We start from the raw sequence: 18,885 nt of genomic DNA, 5'->3' as shown, positions 1-18,885 counted from the left end.
GTCAAAGGTCTGAAAAGTTGTTAAGGTGAAATGGTCTGAAGGTCTAAATGTTGAAAGGTCTGAAAATGTCTAAATGGGTCGAAAGAGACAAAATGGACAAAAGTGTCTGAAGGGTCTTCGAAGGTTGAAGAGGTCTAAATGGTGTAATTTAAGTTCTAAGAGGTTGGAATTGTCTGAAGGGGTCTAAAGGGTCTGATTACATGTAAAAAGGGTCTAGAGGTCAAAGGGGTCTACAGGGCATTAAAAAGGTCTGAAAGGTGTGAAGGTAGAAAGGTCTAAACTCTAAAGGGTATAAAGGAATCTAAGGGTATTCAGGGTTTTAAAGGATCTAAGCGAATCTTAAGGGTCTAAGAGATGTAAGGGTTTTAAAGGGTGTAATAGGGTCTATGGGCTCTTAAGGTTCGAAAGTGTCTTGGGGTCTTTGGGTTCTATAGGGTTTTAGGGATTTGAACTCTAAAGGGTATTAGGGGTCTAAAGGCTCTTAGGGGTTTAGGTGTCTAAAGGGTCTGAGGGGTTTTCAGGGTGTTAAAGTGTGTTAGAGGTCTAAATAGTCGTAGGGGTCTAAAGTGTGTTAGGAGTTTAAAGGGTCTTATTTATGCATGGGCCGGCCATAAGTCCCTAAGCTATTTAGCTTTGTTAGTCGGTATGCACGGAAACCAGTAATCTTTATGCACAGGCAAAGATAATGTTTCTTGGTCTCCAAAAGATGTTATAATATTTTCAAAAAGAAGTGGAATTTCTGAAGAAGCTAAGCCACAATTTATGTAAGTAAACATTTTCTGGATCCATCTACATATTATGTACTCAAAAACGCGTTTGGAGAGAGTCGTGTTGAGCTTTATATGCAGAAGGCCGAGAGTACATTTTTGTGCTGCTCAGACTAGGCCGTGTCTGAGCATACCGATTTGAGACTGCATCGATCAAGTTAATGCTTCATTAGTTCTGGAGTAGACTCTACTAGTCAGAGACAAGTGTAGTCTTGGTCTATGCCCCAAAGCATATTTTGAGGAAATATACTCATATGTTGGTTTTCCCAGGAAAGATCATAGCAGATAGTGAGACCCAAAAGCTTGAGTGACAGAACTCCTTGGAGAGGATTGTTGAGAAAGTAGATGGGAGGGTTGTCCAATCGGTCTTTTTGGAGAGACATAGTGAGAGTGTGAGATTTGTCAGGATTGAAAGACATGTACCACTTGTTTGACCAGTCTGTGATTTTGTCCAGGTCTGCAGAGAGTGAGGAGGCTGCAGCCTGCCGATCTGAGGGATGAGGTTTGGAGCGGCAGAGAGTAGAGTCATCAGCAAAGAGATAGAGAGGATTTTCCAGAGTCTGAGAGATCATTGATAAAGACCAGAAAAAGCACAGGGCCCAGAGCACTGCCTTGGGGAACTCCAGCCTGAACAGGAAGGGGAGATGAGAGAAACCCATTCAGGGCCACACGTTGACTACGACTGGAGAGGAAGTCCGCAAGCCATGCATGGAGATTTCCATGGATACCATAGGAGGAGAGTTTGGTGAGCAGAGCTGGGTTCCAGACCGTATCGTATAAACAAAGAGGACCCATATTATGGGCTTTGGCAGCAGGTGATGAGTGCACAAGACCCTCATTAATGCAAAAACAAGCAAACGAGAAAGCATCTCAAAATGCAAAGCCCGTCCGCATCTGTTTTGTATTAAAACAAAACTTGACGAAAACACCAGGTAAAAAATTTTCTTTATTTAGTAATTAGTGTTCTCCAAATTCTACATAATAAAGGGTTGTGAAAATTTGATGACAAAAGCTCAAATGGTAACAAAAAAAAAAAAAAAAAATTATGCCCTGGACAGACAGACAAACAGACACACCCCAGAAGCAATTGCAAAACCCCACCTCCCGCTGTGCTGGCAGACAGGCTAACAAGAAAGTCTGACTGTAGCGATGCATGGAACACAGGGAATGGGCAAATTAACCAATGGAAGGAGGTTGTGTGGTCCAATAAATCATGTCTCGCTCTATTGGTAACAAATGGAAGCTTTGGATGTGACAGAGATTTCCTTTAGTTCTTAACCCCATGTGCCTCACTCAATCATTCCAGGCTGCTGGAGGTGGTGCGTTATGTGCTACAGCATATTAATCCGGCAACATTGGGTCCCATCATACCAAGGCAAGACCAGGGAACATCCAGTGAATACTGATGATGATGCAAAACCAATTAATTCTGTAACACAGATTTTGTAAATGCACGAGACAGTATGTTTCATGATGGCAATTGTGCAGGACTTGTTTGTAGAAGAACATGTCGATCATGACACACATCTTCCCTGGTCCACACTATACTCAAATCTTAATCACGTCGAGCCTCTCTGAGATACCTTCGAGTAACACACCAAAGGCCTTCCACAACTACCTTCCTTTATAGATCAACCACACTTGGTGCTCATGATCGAATGGTCATCAAAGACCGCAAGATGTCTTATGGCATCTTGTGAAATGCTGGCTCTGACATACTGATTCAGACATTCTTGAGGTACTTCTGTAACTATTGAGCTAAAAAAAAAGTGTAGTTGTCAAGCAACTACCTTTTTAAACAATCTGATTCACAATCCTGGCAAACCTAATGCATAATGATTCCTGTTATGCAACAAGTAGTTGTGAATTGCTATGAAGGAAAGGTGCAAATTGCATCAAAATATTTTTGTATGATATCTCCCAATAGGCAGGTAGGATAGCCTCAAGGTATGCACACTCCACATATAGCTGTCTAGCATGGGTTCAAATCCAGGCCCAGTTATAAAACCGTCATCCCGATGTTTCAGAGGCAGGGTGATTCATCAGTGTGTCTGCCATCCCTCCGAGGATCGATGGTTAACCGGGCAGTCCCATCCACCGGTATTACTTTGTATACAATAAATACACATAACAGATGAAGAATATACCAGAACAAAACTAGAACGGCACATGGTAGAACGCATACCTCCGCCAGGCTGAACAATTTATGTTTTGTATCCCACTGATAGTCCGGATCTGGATTCTGACCTGAACCAAAATCGAATTGGCTTGTTCTTTTCACCAACCCAACTCACCCATCTAGTTTTACCATAACCCATCCACAAGTATTTGAAATATCATGTGATATATCGTTTTTGGCCCAATCTTTCAATTGTGAAAAATCATTTTGAAGATTCAAAAATATTCTCAGATGTGGATCCAGATCTTCACCAAAATCAAATTGGTTCGTCCGTGTCACATGTCACATTCCCAACTCCCAAACTGTCCACCGAATTTCGTCCAAATCCGTCCACAACTTTGTGAGATATCATGCTATAAATCGATTTTGGTCCCATTCTCAATGGTGAAAAATCACTTTTAAAATTATAATATCCGGATCTGGATCTTCACCAAAATCTAATCAATTCGTCCTTGCTCACACCCAACCTGTCCACCAAATTTAGTCCTAATCTGTCCATAACTTTTTGAGACATCCTGTTCACAGACAGGGGTGAAAACGTAACCGCCGACCACCTTCAGTAGCAGAGGTAATGATCATCACAAATGTGATTTGAGCCTGCGGTTCTTAAGTCAGCAATTCACCAGTTATTAGGGTTAGAGTGTCTGTTTAGGGTTAGAGTGTCTGGCTGTTTAGGGTTAGAGTGTCTGTCTGTTTAGGAAAAGAGAGTCTGTTTCGGGTTAGAGTGTCTGTTTAGGGTTAGAGAGTCTGTCTGTTTAGTGTTAGCGTGTCTGTCTGTTTAGGGTTAGAGTGTCTGTTTAGGGTTAGAGTGTCTGGCTGTTTAGGGTTAGAGTGTCTGTTTAGGGTTAGAGTGTCTGGCTGTTTAGGGTTAGAGTGTCTGTCTGTTTAGGAAAAGAGAGTCTGTTTCGGGTTAGAGTGTCTGTTTAGGGTTAGAGAGTCTGTCTGTTTAGTGTTAGCGTGTCTGTCTGTTTAGGGTTAGAGTGTCTGTTTAGGGTTAGAGTGTCTGTCTGTTTAGGGTTAGAGTGTCTGTCTGTTTAGGAAAAGAGAGTCTGTTTCGGGTTAGAGTGTCTGTTTAGGGATAGAGAGTCTGTCTGTTTAGTGTTAGCGTGTCTGTCTGTTTAGAGTTAGAGTGTCTGTCTGTTTAGGGTTAGTGTGTCTGTCTGTTTAGGGTTAGAGAGTCTGTCTGTTTATGGTTAGAGTGTCTGTCTGTTTCGGGTTAGAGAGTCTGTCTGTTTAGGGTTAGAGTGTCTGTTTAGGGATAGAGAGTCTGTCTGTTTAGGGTTAGAGAGTCTGTCTGTTTAGTGTTAGCGTGTCTGTCTGTTTAGGGTTAGAGAGTCTGTCTGTTTAGGGTTAGAGTGTCTGTCTGTTTCGGGTTAGAGAGTCTGTCTGTTTAGGGTTAGAGTGTCTGTTTAGGGATAGAGAGTCTGTCTGTTTAGGGTTAGAGAGTCTGTCTGTTTAGGGTTAGAGAGTCTGTCTGTTTAGGGTTAGAGTGTCTGCCTGTTTAGGGTTAGAGTGTCTGTCTGTTTAGGGTTAGAGTGTCTGCCTGTTTAGGGTTAGAGTGTCTGTCTGTTTAGGGTTAGAGAGTCTGTCTGTTTAGGGTTAGAGTGTGTGTCTGTTTAGGGTTAGAGTGTCTGTTTAGGGTTAGAGAGTCTGTCTGTTTAGCGTTAAAGTGTCCATCTGTTCAGGGTTAGAGTGTCTGTCTGTTTAGGGTTAGAGAGTCTGTCTGTTTAGGGTTGGAGAGTCTGTCTGTTTAGGATTAGAGTGTCTGTTTAGGGTTAGAGAGTCTGTCTGTTTAGGATTAGAGTGTCTGTTTAGGGTTAGAGTCCGTCTGTTTAGGGTTAGAGAGTCTGCTTGTTTAGGGTTAGAGAGTCTGCCTGTTTAGGGTTAGAGTGTCTGTCTGTTTAGGGTTAGAGAGTCTGTCTGTTTAGGGTTAGAGAGTCTGCCTGTTTAGGGTTAGAGTGTCTGTCTGCTTAGGGTTAAAGAGTCTGTCTGTTTAGGGTTAGAGTGTGTGTCTGTTTAGGGTTAGAGTGTGTGTCTGTTTAGGGTTAGAGAGTCTGCCTGTTTGGGAAAAGAGAGTCTGTTTGTTTCTCAAACAATAAGGGATCAAAGCACAGCCAGAATCTATCCCCAAACTAAAATAGAAAAAGGGCATTTTTTTTTCAGCAGCATACATCTCTGTTCGTTTGTAAGAATCTGAGAAAAGCATCAATAATTCATACTGTATTGTGCAGGTGCAAAAAGCCACCAAATTGTGCAAGATTCCATTTTCAGACCTATAATATTTTCCTTCCACTCTGTAGTAATTGTGCAACTCCGATTAGGTTCTGCAGAAATGCTTAACTTAAAAAACATCTGCATAATTGCATGATATATTAATTTTGAGAAGATAGAGGAGAGATGAGAGAGGGGCAGAGGCAAAGAGAGAGGGAGAGAGAGAAGAGATAGAGCACGCAGGGAGAGATGGAAGAGAGAGAGAAAGAAGGGAGACAGCGAGCTGGGACAGAGAGCGAGAACTGACAAAGAGAATAGATAGAGCACACAGGGAGAGATAGGAGGGAGAGAGAGAAGGAAGAGGGAGAAGGGAGTGAGAGAAGGGATAGACAAGCAGAGAGAGAGAGAGGTGAGAGAGAGGTGAGAGAGATAGGTGAGAGAGAGGTGAGAGAGGTGAGAGAAAGGTGAGAGAGAGAGAGGTGAGAGAGAGGTGAGAGAGAGGTGAGAGAGGTGGAGAGAGGTGGAGAGAGGTGAGAGAGAGGTGAGAGGGAGGTGAGAGAGAGGTGAGAGGGAGAGAGAGAGAGAGAGATGAGAGAGCAAGTAGAGAGAGAGAGAGAGAGAGAGAGAGAGACAGAGAGAGAGACAGAGAGAGAGAGACACACACACACACACACAATAAAGGGAAGGGAGTGAAAAGAGACAGAGATAAAGATAATGGAGAGAAGGAAAAGAATAAAGACACGAGAGAATAGACAGAAGAGCGAGAGAGAATATACACACACAGGGAGAGATAGGAGGGAGAGAGAGAAGGAAGAGGGAGAAGGGAGTGAGAGAAGGGATAGACAAGCAGAGAGAGAGAGAGGTGAGAGAGAGGTGAGAGAGATAGGTGAGAGAGAGGTGAGAGAGGTGAGAGAAAGGTGAGAGAGAGAGAGGTGAGAGAGAGGTGAGAGAGAGGTGAGAGAGGTGGAGAGAGGTGGAGAGAGGTGAGAGAGAGGTGAGAGGGAGGTGAGAGAGAGGTGAGAGGGAGAGAGAGAGAGAGAGATGAGAGAGCAAGTAGAGAGAGAGAGAGAGAGAGAGAGACAGAGAGAGAGACAGAGAGAGAGAGACACACACACACACACACAATAAAGGGAAGGGAGTGAAAAGAGACAGAGATAAAGATAATGGAGAGAAGGAAAAGAATAAAGACACGAGAGAATAGACAGAAGAGCGAGAGAGAATATTCTAGCTCATATATATATATATATATATATATATATATATATATATATATAGTTTTTCACATGTGATATCAATGTGATGAGAACTTCTTATCATGGTTGTGCATGAAGTACCCAATTTGTGCAACCCACGAACGAATGGCAAGTGATTTCAGCATCAACCTACCAGTCCTTGCAATCAATACTTCTTTTATTGTACAATTTCAACATTTATTTATCGTTGCTGCCATTTATCACAAAGCACAATCCTCAATACTCTAATTACCTGCGTCATTAACCCAAACCCCGCCGCACTTTTCACTTCCCAGCTAAATGCAATTATTGCTTCCAAAGTGGTCAAAAACCTGTCGGTGAAGCTCTGCAAGAGGGATCTGTTGCAGGTTCTCAAGATGCGAGTGGAAGAGGGAGCAAGGTGTAAGAGGGACACCCAACAGTGCCTCCGCAATGTAACCCACTGTGCAGTCATCTGGCAGGCGGATGCGCTCCGCTGTGCTCATAAACACACCCGAGCTGCGGCCACGTTGGGCCAGTGGTGCCAAGCAATGAGGGAGAGGGAAGTGGGAGGGAAGTGGCACAGGAAAAAGGAGGATGACAGGAAGCAACAATGTTACCTTGTGCTTACACAACGCAGCCAAAAGGACGTTGCAGCTCCTAATTAAATTTCCTTATCATCATCATCCGTGTTTATTATCTCACACTTTCACACTAACCTTCATCCCTCCACTGTCCTGTGCACAAATGCAACATCCTTTGGGTAGCGCACAAGTTGTGATTTCACAAGCCAAGCACAATGTACAAAAAACAGACAACTATTAGATAAGGAGGTAAAACGTGAATGCTGCTGCAAGGAAAAGGAATAAATATGGTGAAGGATGAGATTGGAAATGTGCGGGGGTTCGTACGCACCTTGCCCAGGGGGTCATTTTCAGCGCCAGGCCTCGACTCAGACAGAAACCAGCCCCGCCAGTCGCAAACCAGAAATTGACCGAGTGCTGTGAAGGGTAGGGGACGGGTTCATCGGAAGAAAAACAAGGTTGAGCTGTGTGAGTACAGTAAATGGAATGGCACTGGATAGAATTGGGGGCAAAAGGTCATGCTGCCATTTGCTTGACTCGATGCTTTTTTGTTTGTTTGTTTTTTACCCTTCTTGCATGTGATATACCTTTTCAATCCTGCACTTTCTTTATCATAAAAGCAACAGTATTAACCAAAACAAAACAATAAAAATGCGCAGCAATTTCATTGGCTGTAATGCTGCGCTCAAACAAAAAAAAATTACAAACAAGATTCAACAACAAATTATAGGTTTTTAGACATATATGGGTAAGTAATTATTATTGAGGGCACTTAGGCACGAGATTAAGGCAAAGTCCAGGCTGACACCAACCTAGTCAGACACCGCCCTGTCTAAACTGCAATAAGGGCAAACACTTTAGCGACTTCTGTGCCAGGCTGTGGACGTCTTTGTCAGCAGCTTTTGTGCCGAGCATCGCGAGGCTGAAGAAAGCGCTGACTGCCTGTTCTCACTAATTTCGGCTGCTGAAAAAGCGTGGTTCGTCCCACAGAATTATCTTCTCACCCGAGTGGAGCTGCCACCCACTGCTCCCAGCAGCTGCGCACACCAGTTCCATTAGACGTTCAACAGCCGAGGGCAAGAAAAAGGTCAAAATACATTGAGGGACCAATCTAGATGGTGTTGTCCACACAGGAAGCATCAACAGTGATAATGTAAAAAAAAACATTGACTTCATCAAGTGCCTCATTGAAGAGGACGATACAAATCGGGAATCATAACACTTGAAAGTCAAACAGATGCAGCATTTGTCCAAGTGCCTCCATCGCATGCGCATCATCTAAGAGAGAATCTAGTCGTACAAGCCATTACATTATGTACAAGTAAGTATACATCATCTACAAGTATTAGCACCGACATATGAACACGCATGTCTTTGATACTTGCAATTACAAATTGCTGGTGATCAGAATTGATCTGCTCCCTCATGGGTGCTGAGCATGCACAACCCCAAATTAAGTGCAGTGCTGAAGCGTGCAATGACATTAAGGGATATGGTCCAGACTGCTAGAACATCCTGCAAAACCGCATTTCTTCGATAGTAACCAAAAATAGTTTGTAAAAGCAATTCATATCTGCACGATCCAGAGCACATTGTAGCAGGCGTTGACATTTCATGGTTTGTGCACTTTGATTATGTGCAAAACTGCTTCCCCCAAAGATTGAAAGTATATGACTTTATGCTCCAAAGGCACTGCACCGATAAACACTTTAAATAGTTATCTAGTTTCATCAAGCGGTGGCCGACTTCTGGTGACATTCATGATCAGATTTCTCCAAACATCCCCATCCTGAACTGCTTCTTGGCTGAGACAGCTTGGTTGCAGCCTTTACCCCATCCAACACTTACAAGGTCTGCTTCTTCCTCTTCTTCCTTGACCCATTCCCACCATGGTTGACATCTCCATACTTTTGTGTTCTATATGCATGTGACCAAAGTAGAAGTTCCTGTTTTAGCATCAGCGCTTCTAATGTACGTACATGGTCGCGTAATTCATTCAATCACTCATTTATTTGTTATTCTTGCAGTCCATGGAATTTCCAACACCACATTTCAAAATTGTCAATCTTCTTCATTCCTTTCTTTCTTTTTCACTGTCCATGACTCACATCCATATACTGCAAATTGACATACCAGACAGAGCATTTACGAGGCCCCTCTTCGTTTGTTTTGTCACATCTTTGTCAATCCTGACATTGTTGTTCTCCAGAACAAGTCAATTAATTTTCCCTTCATATTCTCCACTCACTTCAATCTTAGAACCCAGGAAGATGAAACTTTCCACTATTTCCACGCGATCGTCCGTCTCCCAATATGAACACGTCGATCTTCTCAGTTGAAAAGATTTAAATCTTTTTTTAGGTTTAAATAAATACCAGCTCTTTTTTCACTTTCCTTCTTCACTGTCTGCAGCAGTTTCATCAAGTCTCTCTTTTTTTTCTGCTAACAGAGTACTGTAGTATCATCAGCATACCTTAGATTGTTGCTACATCTTCCTCCAATCCTGACTCCAGAATATATTTCATCAAAGTTTGATGATCTCCTCATGATGTACTCGCTATACAGATTGAACAAGTAAGGGGAGAGAATGCACCCCTGTCTGACCCTCTTACAATTCAAAACCATTCTGTCCCTCCATACTCTGTTCTTGCTGTAGCTTCTTGTTTAGTGGACAGACCTCTTTCAGATATATCAGGTGCTCTGACGTCCCCATTTCTCTCAAAAATGTGTCAGAAATCCATATTAATTCACAATCACCACAAACGAAATATTTGTTATCTATACTATAAGAAAGATATTTGGCTGTCTGTCTGTCTGTCTGTGTGTGGGTGTCGTCATTTTTCTGAGACATGGCTAAACAGATCTTCGTCAAACTCTCAGAGGTTCATCAGTGAGTGCCGGGATGTGTTTTAGAGACCAAAAAAAAAATTCAAAAATTTGATCTCTCGTACCTCTTCCTCTTCTGTTAACCTGTTTGTTCAATGAGCATTTCTGACTTAATGAAGTTATATATTTTGTGTTGAGTGATCTTTAGTAATATCTTGCTAGCATGTGAAATCAAGGCAATGGTTCTGTTATTTTAACATTCCCTTGAATCCCCTTTCTTTGGAAGTGGTATGTAGACTGACTGCTTCCACCTTTTAGGCCATACAATCCTGCGATGGATCTGTGTGCAGATGGCTGTGAAAATTTTGATTACCTCTTCCCCAACTACCTTAAAGTGTTATATTTGAATTTCATCGACCACTGGTGCTTTTCCATTTGCCAGCTCCTTCAAGGCTCTACACACCTCACATTCTATCATTATTGGTTTTTACTCATATTCGCTTTCTTCGAAGGTAGCCATCATATTGCTATCTCGTTACCCTGCGCTCGCGAAGCGAAAAGCAGTGGTCGGCATTCGGATGTATACGTGTGTGTCTTCATTTTTAAAATTTATTTCCTCATCAACCGTCGGTCCGATTGACACGAAATTTTACCATAGGAGTGCCTTTGCCTGTAGATTTTTTTATGCATAATTATGACGTCATAGGTCACGTAGTACGGACACCATCTTGGAAAAACATTATAACTTTATCTCCCAAACCGCTCAATGTAAAAAATTGAAACATGGCTTGTTGTTAAGTACTCCCCATGGGGAATAAGATACATTGATGATGATGTCATCGGTGCCTTCATTATGAAGTCATGATTTGACAAGTACAACACTTGATCTGATCAGTACGAAAAGAAAAATTCTCTGCAACAATTACTCTGATGGACACGAAATTTTGACCATAGGAACGCATCCTCCGGTAGAATATTTTAATGATAATTATGACTTCATAGGCCACGTGGTGCAGGTGCCATCCTGGAAAAACAGAAAAACTTTGCACCTCTATAATCTCTGAAAAAACTCCATGAAAAAATTGAAACGTGGCTCATTGTAAAGAACTCCGCATGGTAAATAAGTGTTGTTAATGATGACATCATTGGTGCCTTAATTATGACATCATAATTTGACAGGGACAATTCTTAGTCTGATCTGTTTGAAAATGATTGAATGTGATCTACACATCAATTATATTAGAGAGTATAAATTTATGATGTCATCGCTCACGTGATCTGGCAGCCATATTGGATCAAAGAAAAAAACCCTTCAAAAACAAAAGTTGGCTCAAACCAAGTTGATTGCGCAGGGTAGGTATTCTATGAATACCATCTAGTTTGTATAGAGTTTTGGTAGAGTCCTTCCATCTTTCTTCCACCTGTGTTTCTTCTGTCAGATATTTTCCTATTATACTCCTAAGAACCACAATCATAGACCTAAACTTCCTGTGATCTCTGATGTTGTTTTTTTTATATAAATATCTCTTGTTTTCCCCACACTTTTGTCACTTTTTATCTCTATACATGCCTCTTTCAAATATTTATCTTTTTTGTCTTTCCTAGCTTGTTGTTGGAAGTTGGCATTTAGCCGCTTGATGTCCTCTATTGATGCACCTTTGATTTTCACCTCTCTTCTTCTACCTGCATTATTTATTGCCTCTTCTGACAGCTATTTATTTAGCCTTCTTCTTTCTGCTTGCTATTGGAATGGTGCTTTTGGCCGTTTCTTTTACAATGTCTTCAACCTCTTGCTAAAATTTGTCTGGCATTCTGTCAACCAAGTCCAGCTTGGCAAAATGTTTTTTAACCTTATTGCATATTGTTTAGATATGTTTTCAAGGTCATAAGTGGTTGGAGTTGTAATAAAAATTTTCATCTTTCTCAAATTGATTCGTAGCTTTGCCACAAGGAGTTCAGGATCTGTCACACATTCTGCAGCTGGCAGAGTATTGGCAGATGGCCCAGCACGTCATCTTCTGCTGATTAAAATAGTTGTTAAAGTGATTTATTTGTTGCCCATCAGGTGAAGTCAATATGTACAGTCTGCGCTTGGGTTACTTGAACCATGTGTTTGCAATTACGAGATCATCCTCCATGCAGACCTCCATCATTCGCTCCTCTGGCTCATTTTGGATACTAAGTAAAGGCTTTCCTGCAATCCCTGGTGCTCCTGCTGCTCCAATTTTTGCATTCCAGTCTCCCATAATAATTCAAACATCTCCTTTAGAAACATGTTCTTCGAGTTCCTGTAACTTTTCAGGAAACTCCACATTTTCTTCATCTGTTGCAGAAGTTGGAGCATATATCTGAATGGTGGTGGTGTTCACTGGATGTCTTTTCAACCTTACTGATATTAACCTGTCATTGACTGAGTTATATCCCAGTAAATACATTTTGTACATCTCTAAGTATTTCAGATGCATTGAGCGAATTAATGGACTCATGTCAGGAATTTTGTACAAAGAAGAATGAGACTTTATTTGGGAAAATGTTTTCTTTAACCTTGATTATTTTTTTTTCAAAATTATTTTTTGTGAGAAGACGTTATCATCTTACCTGAGGTATTATTGAACAAAAAAAAAACAATGAAATTAAAATAACTCAAATCAATTAGTCAAAAGAAAAGATATATAAATTGGAGAGGTCAAAGACACATAAATGCAAAAGGCAGTGAGGACGCACGACTGAGTTTGAGGACAACAAGACACCCACCGAGACCCTGCTAGAAAGCCGCTCTACAGCCTCGATGGGCCGGTCGAGGCTCGGCCGGCCAAGGTAGACATCTTGACTGGGGTGGAATGCAGATAAAGCTGAGCGAAGGGCATTGGTGTTCACATAGTTGTCATCATCCACATGGCAAAACCATCTAGCATCAGAGAGTGAGGGAAGATAGGTACCGTTCCATCAGCACAGTCATCATTTTGAGGGCATTGTTGAGCGACAGAAAAGAGAAAATAAGCAACACAAGTCAGGAGACGACGATGGTTCACGAGCGAGCGGTATTCAATGACAAAGGACGGACTATAACCGAAACAGGCCCGGACAGGCCAGGCCCGGAAATGTCAAAACGAAGGTTACTGAACTTGAAATGAGATAGAAAATAATGTATAATCAGTTATGAGGTTAGTTAGCTGCACAATACCGAAAATTCGGTGAAAAATGAAATGAAAAAAAAAAAAAAATGAAAAGATCGAGCTCCGTGGGGCTAGACACTTGAGATTGGCCTAACGAAATATCGAAACCCATATCAGATTCCACCAACTCCCTCGGAGAAGATGTAGCTTGAACTCGATTACCCCCTAAAAAGACATCTTTTTCGGGCGTGGCCACAATGGGCGCAATTTTGCATAGCAGCCACAATGGGCGCAATACGCCCACTCTCGGCAGGACACAACTACATCATGATATCAACCTCCCACCCAAGTTTCATCAAGATCGGATGATATCAACGGGTAGTTATGCTGCGGACAGACAGACACACAGAAACACACACAGACAGACGCGCACACATGACGAATATAGTGGTCACTTGATAACTCGTGAACCAATAACATTTCAAAACTACCTCTGGCTGAATGTTCATTTGATGAGGATAATCTGTAAATACCATAAAACATTATACCAGCTGTTACAAATCCAAATGTGCACAAAAAAACTGTAAATGTTTTGTTCACAATGGGTAAAGGAGAGAGGAGGAGGTCAGAGACAGAGGTAAAGCTTTGGCATGGTGCATGTGTGGAGTTCAGGATTATTTCCTATATTAATCGATATTTATAGCAAAGTTATCTGATGCATAGCAGCCTGCATGGAGGAGAGGGAGGGAACGAGCTTGGTCCAAATTATAGTTTGGACAGGGTAAGAATGTGTCATTTGATATCCCTATCTCAACCCTCCCCCTCCCATCCCCATCTGTAACTGGTCCAGGACTGGACCGGATCTGACACTTAAAATGGCTCTCCACTGTAAAAGGGCAGCTCCGCATGTGCTTGTAAAATCCGGCCTGCTGCATCAATGCAGGCGATTGGCTTTCTGACGAACTCTGATTATATCGGCTTGTGATTGGTGGAGGCTGTGTAAGCCAAACGCTCACTGGCCCCGATATTGGGTGGTGCTTCAGAGTGGGCATAGAGTGGCCCTGGAGCACAGGTGTGGGGAGGAGCGGCTTATAGAAGTAGGAGCTCAATGTATTTGTGGATTATCGAGGACGATATTTGTTCTACTTCTGGATGATCATCGTATTCTGGTCGCCATGCCTGTTGTTCCTCACTTGCCCACTCGCCCTGCCGTTCCTGTTCGCCTTGCCTGCCTACTCGCACACCAGGGGTCTCGAGCTGCATGCACACATCATTACCTGGTACCGCCTGTGGGCTGCTGCACAAACTTGGTCCGGTTGGGTCAATGAGTTGTGCGACTGCGGCACCTAGCTACCCCACGATTCTTTTGTTTTGTTTTGTGTTTACCCAAAGTCCATACATATTTCGTGTGGGATGCTCTGTTTGTGAAGTCGTGTATTTAATTAAATTATTTGTGTTTCTAAGAGAACAGGTGTCTGCCTCGTTCAGTGTCCTACCTCGAGAGGTAAACATGTTTAAGTTAATTGGCTATTCCTTGGGGGATCCCAATTAGGTTGATTAACTGGAATAATAACCTTGGCGGAATTGGAATAATAACTCCTAACGTGAATTGAGGTAGGCCTTCCTCCAGTAGTGGAATGCAAACAGCCTGATTATGATGATGATGAAGGGCGAAAATTAAACTCACCAATCCCACTGTGTATCGACTACTAAAGAGGAAAAACAATCTGAAACTGCTAAATGGAAGAAATCTGGCACGTCTTAAACATAAAAGAAACTCTGCAGGCCAAGAAAAATACCAATCACGTACTTCCTGCCCGATGTAATAAAGGCATCGTATTCCACAGACATCTTGCAAGAAAGTGCCTGGCGGTTGTGTGCAGCAGAGCAGTTTGTGTTGATGAGCCGGACACCTGGAAAGGGGAGCAAAAATAATAATTAAAACAAACGAGGGACAACAAAGCGATATATAGAAAAAGAGCCGAATAAAGACAAGAAATGATGATGAAGAGCAAGACAATAACTACTTCTTCGTTCATGTGCAGCACGGGGCTGCGGGGTAGTATCATTGGCTGGGGGGGGGGGTGTATGTGCTATAGCTGATGCAGTGGCCAGGAGTTTGCAATTTGTTCATGGTGCCGGCGATGCCTTGCCTACTCTTTGCGAAGGACACCATTGGATCTTTAATGTCCACCAACTAATGCTAGAAGACAGGACATCTATTTAACGTCCATCAGGGAGGACGGCACACACATTGATGAACTACCCTTCTTGTGAAACACTGGGATGACAAGTTTATAGCTGGGTCAGGATTCGAACCCAGGCTAAGATAGCTTCGAGGCGAGTGTGCATACCTCTAGGCCATCCTGTCATGATAACCCATGATATGCCCATGATAACGCATGATATGCCCATGATAACCCATGATATGCCCATGATAACCCATGATATGCCCATGATAACCCATGATATGCCCATGATAACCCATGATATGCCCATGATATGCCCATGATAACCCATGATAACCACTAATAATGCCAAAATAAATGTGAGATTAGAGAGCCGAACAACAGAAGGACTAAAGAGCTAAACGAAGACCGAATTGCAAAGGTGCCCTTACCGAGTATCTTCCTGGCTTTCTCATCTTCGCTGTCCGTAAATACGTAGGTCTGTTGGGTAGGAGAAAAGCAGGTTGACATTATGTGAATTTCGCACTCAATTCGACCTGATACCTGATTTGCATCAAAAGTGGATTATATTGCTCATTTGCACACTGCACTTCAACGTCCCCCTCCCTCCAGATGCTCAAACAGGCGCTCAATTACAATATGTTAATGCTTTCACATCTGGTCAGAATTTCTATGCTTCATAGAGTTCAATCTCATTTGTTCCAACAGGTGTTACATTGGGCTCTAGAAAGACGGGATGAATAGAAATTTTAATGGATTTTTTTTTTAGTTCGTCAAGCTGATGGCTTTCCGATCTATCTTGTGTAATGTTTATGTTTATTGACTATTACAGCTTCGCAGAGGCCTTTTAGCAACAATTACTGAGGTCATGCACTTGCAGTTACTAGGATGCTGATTTGCATCATTTCTGGGTGCAAGGCTACAACCACGCGTACAGTGCGTCCCACCTTTAGATTGAAGCAGGTATTTGGAACGTACCTATGGTACCAGCTCACAATGGCCAGCTTATTTCAAAAGGTATGGTGGGATCTTCAATGTCCATAAGTGAGTGCTCACAGATGTTATAGCCAGCTTAACGTATCTTTCCAAAGAACAGCACACTCATTGAACTACCTCCCCGACTGCAAAAGGATGATAGTTTATAGTCAGATCAGGAATGAGACCCAGACCATTCAAATAGCTTAAAGGGGAGTAAAGTATCTCTGAGCTCTCTTATCAGCCCTGTCAATCCTATAATTGAGGACAACAGCCCAGAGATACTGTAGGATGATCAAGGTCTACATTGCAGATGGCACAGCTGGATTAAGATCATTTCCAAAGGAACGAGTGCTCCTCAATGCAACCCATCTATATAATAATAGCGTAAGGACTCGACTTTGTTATCCCTTTTACGCCGCACCCAGTGACCCGATGCCCACGGCACTAATGGATTTACGATCTACGAACCGCGCTCTTTGTTTATCACGTACAGCCATACTCGAAAAATCTGAAATAGCCGACGTTGGGGCCCAAAAGCATCCGATTAACTGCCGATACGACGCCATCTTGCCACGCCATCGTATTGGCGTCTGCTGGGCGAAGGCGAAGCAAGCCGTCCGCTGATTGGACAGGCGAAGGCGAAAGCAAGCCGTCCACTGAGTGGACAATCCAGAGCATGCATTTGTGCCGGTGTCGGCGATCGTTGTTCATATACGCACTCTTCATTCTCATCTTTCTTCCTAACTCTTACTCGGACAAGCAAATCCCGTATGCCATCCATAATGGTACACTCTATCCATACACCACATCATCCCTTCCGTGGATGTTCCACGGGTTTCGGCTAGTCTATATAATAATAGCGTAAGGACTCGACTTTGTTATCCCTTTTACGCCGCACCCAGTGACCCGATGCCCACGGCACTAATGGATTTCCGATCTACGAACCACGCTCTTTGTTTATCACGTACAGGCATACTCGAAAAATCTGAATTAGCCGACGTTGGGGCCCAAAAGCATCCGATTAACTGCCGATACGACGCCATCTTACGACGCCACCGTATTGGCGTCTGCTGGGCGAAGGCGAAGCAAGCCGTCCGCTGATTGGACAGTTGAAGGCGACAGCAAGCCGTCCACTGAGTGGACAATCCCAGAGTGGTGCTATGCCGATTCCTATTACGAATCCATTCATTTTTCAAAAGTATATCGTAGCGTTGTCATTTAAGTAGATTGCAATAAATACGTTGTTCATATATGCACTCTTCATTCTCATCTTTCTTCCTAACTCTTACTCGGACAAGCAAATCCCCTATGCCATCCATAATGGTACACTCTATCCATACACCACATCCTCCCTTCCGTGGATGTTCCATGGGTTTCGGCTAGTGTTACGTGGTCCCCTCGGTGAATACCTGGTCTCGGTGACCCCCGGACCGTGAGAGGAACTTCGCCAGAAAGCTGTATGATATATGCGCTTTCGCCACGCAATCCATATGAATTTCACCCAAGAGACAACTGATGTTCAAGGATATATTTCAATGGTAATGATACCATACAATTTCAATGACACAACCACGGAGATTTTCCCCGAGCAATCAACCATACACAACCATCAACAATTCCCAATCCACAATCAATTCCCTATGATTAAGATGGCCATCTTATATATGTGTGTCCCGGTGAGTACTCACGACCCCCTTTTGGTCTCGGTCCCGCACAATGTCTCTGGGCCCCTCCTGACCAAGATGATGGTCGGCGTCGCCGCACTCGGGCGGTTGAACGAACCCCGGGTGGACGTGTTTCCACCGGGCAGGTATCGTACCGCTACCAGGCACCCCGGCTGCAGCCCCTCGTGGCCACGCGAAGCGGGTACGGGAAAGCAAGCCAAAAGCCCCACGCCGCTTGCAAGGCGTGTTAGGCCCCAACGGGCGACCCGTACGCGTCTTTTTAGACGGTGTCGCGAACGGCGCCAAACGCTGGGTCGGTGCACGGCCACACGACAGTTTGACGTCCACCGGGCAGGTATCCGTCCCGGTAACTCCTCTCGCCAGACAGGCTCGGGAACGCCGCTTTTCCACACGGCTCAATCAATCCCCCCTTTCGTCGGAGCGGGGCGAGGAAGAAGAATACTCGTCCTTTTTCCTCGTGTCTTTTCCTCTTCCGTTTTCGGTCACTTCCGTTTCCGGCCACTATTTCAGAAGGGCTCCTGACCCTCCAACCACAACAACCCTTAATATACTACACACGGATAAGCAAAGACCTGAATGGTAATTCACATACATTCACATAAATATGTAACACTCCCCCCCTTCAAGAACACAAAATTGAACCCAGCGAAAACTTTCTTTGCCGGCCAATTTGGAGAAACAAACCAGATAACTCAACCCCCCCACATTATCAGTTCCCCCCGGGCACAGTTATCACTTAAAAATAAAGCAACCAAAATTTCACCACAACCCCTCCAGATTACTCACTCTGGACTAAGCACCAGCAACGACATTGTCCCTGCCAAATCAAACTCCATCTCATGACCCTCTGACTTTGACCGTCAGTTTCTTGTGAATGAAGGTTAAGGGGTTGATCAAAGATCCAAAGTTAAGCCACTCGATAGCACTTTTTCCGGGAGGCCAAGCCGAGTATTCACTACATGGATGCCTTTAGGAACGTGGAGTTCACGGTTAGTCCGTGCAGGAAAGTTCTCTACATGGGCGCCTTGAGGAACGTGGAGTTCACGGTTAGTCCGTGCATGAAAGCTCACTACATGGACGCCTTTAGGAACGGCGTTCACGGTTAATCCGTGTAGGAATCTTGGCTCGGCGGCTCAGCC

General features: G+C 43.4%; 1 protein-coding gene across 1 annotated transcript in view; it reads right to left on the bottom strand.

Moving 5' to 3' along the window:
• The window catches only part of LOC137423369 (beta-1,3-N-acetylglucosaminyltransferase radical fringe), a 131,420-nt gene that overhangs the window by 18,056 nt on the left and 94,479 nt on the right, over positions 1 to 18,885 (bottom strand). Inside the window, exons 2-6 of the mRNA XM_068110444.2 lie at positions 15,515 to 15,563; positions 14,705 to 14,807; positions 12,533 to 12,686; positions 7,284 to 7,369; positions 6,722 to 6,887 (exon numbers count right to left, since the gene is read on the bottom strand). Coding sequence (XP_067966545.1) covers positions 6,722 to 6,887; positions 7,284 to 7,369; positions 12,533 to 12,686; positions 14,705 to 14,807; positions 15,515 to 15,563 — 558 coding nt within the window. The remainder of the gene's footprint in view (positions 1 to 6,721; positions 6,888 to 7,283; positions 7,370 to 12,532; positions 12,687 to 14,704; positions 14,808 to 15,514; positions 15,564 to 18,885) is intronic.

Source organism: Myxine glutinosa, chromosome 3, assembly GCF_964187855.1.
Source record: "Myxine glutinosa chromosome 3, kmMyxGlut1.1, whole genome shotgun sequence".
Taxonomy (NCBI): Eukaryota; Metazoa; Chordata; class Myxini; order Myxiniformes; family Myxinidae; genus Myxine; species Myxine glutinosa.
The sequence above is the reverse complement of the archived record's forward strand: the minus strand, read 5'-3'. Positions and strand labels throughout refer to the sequence as shown.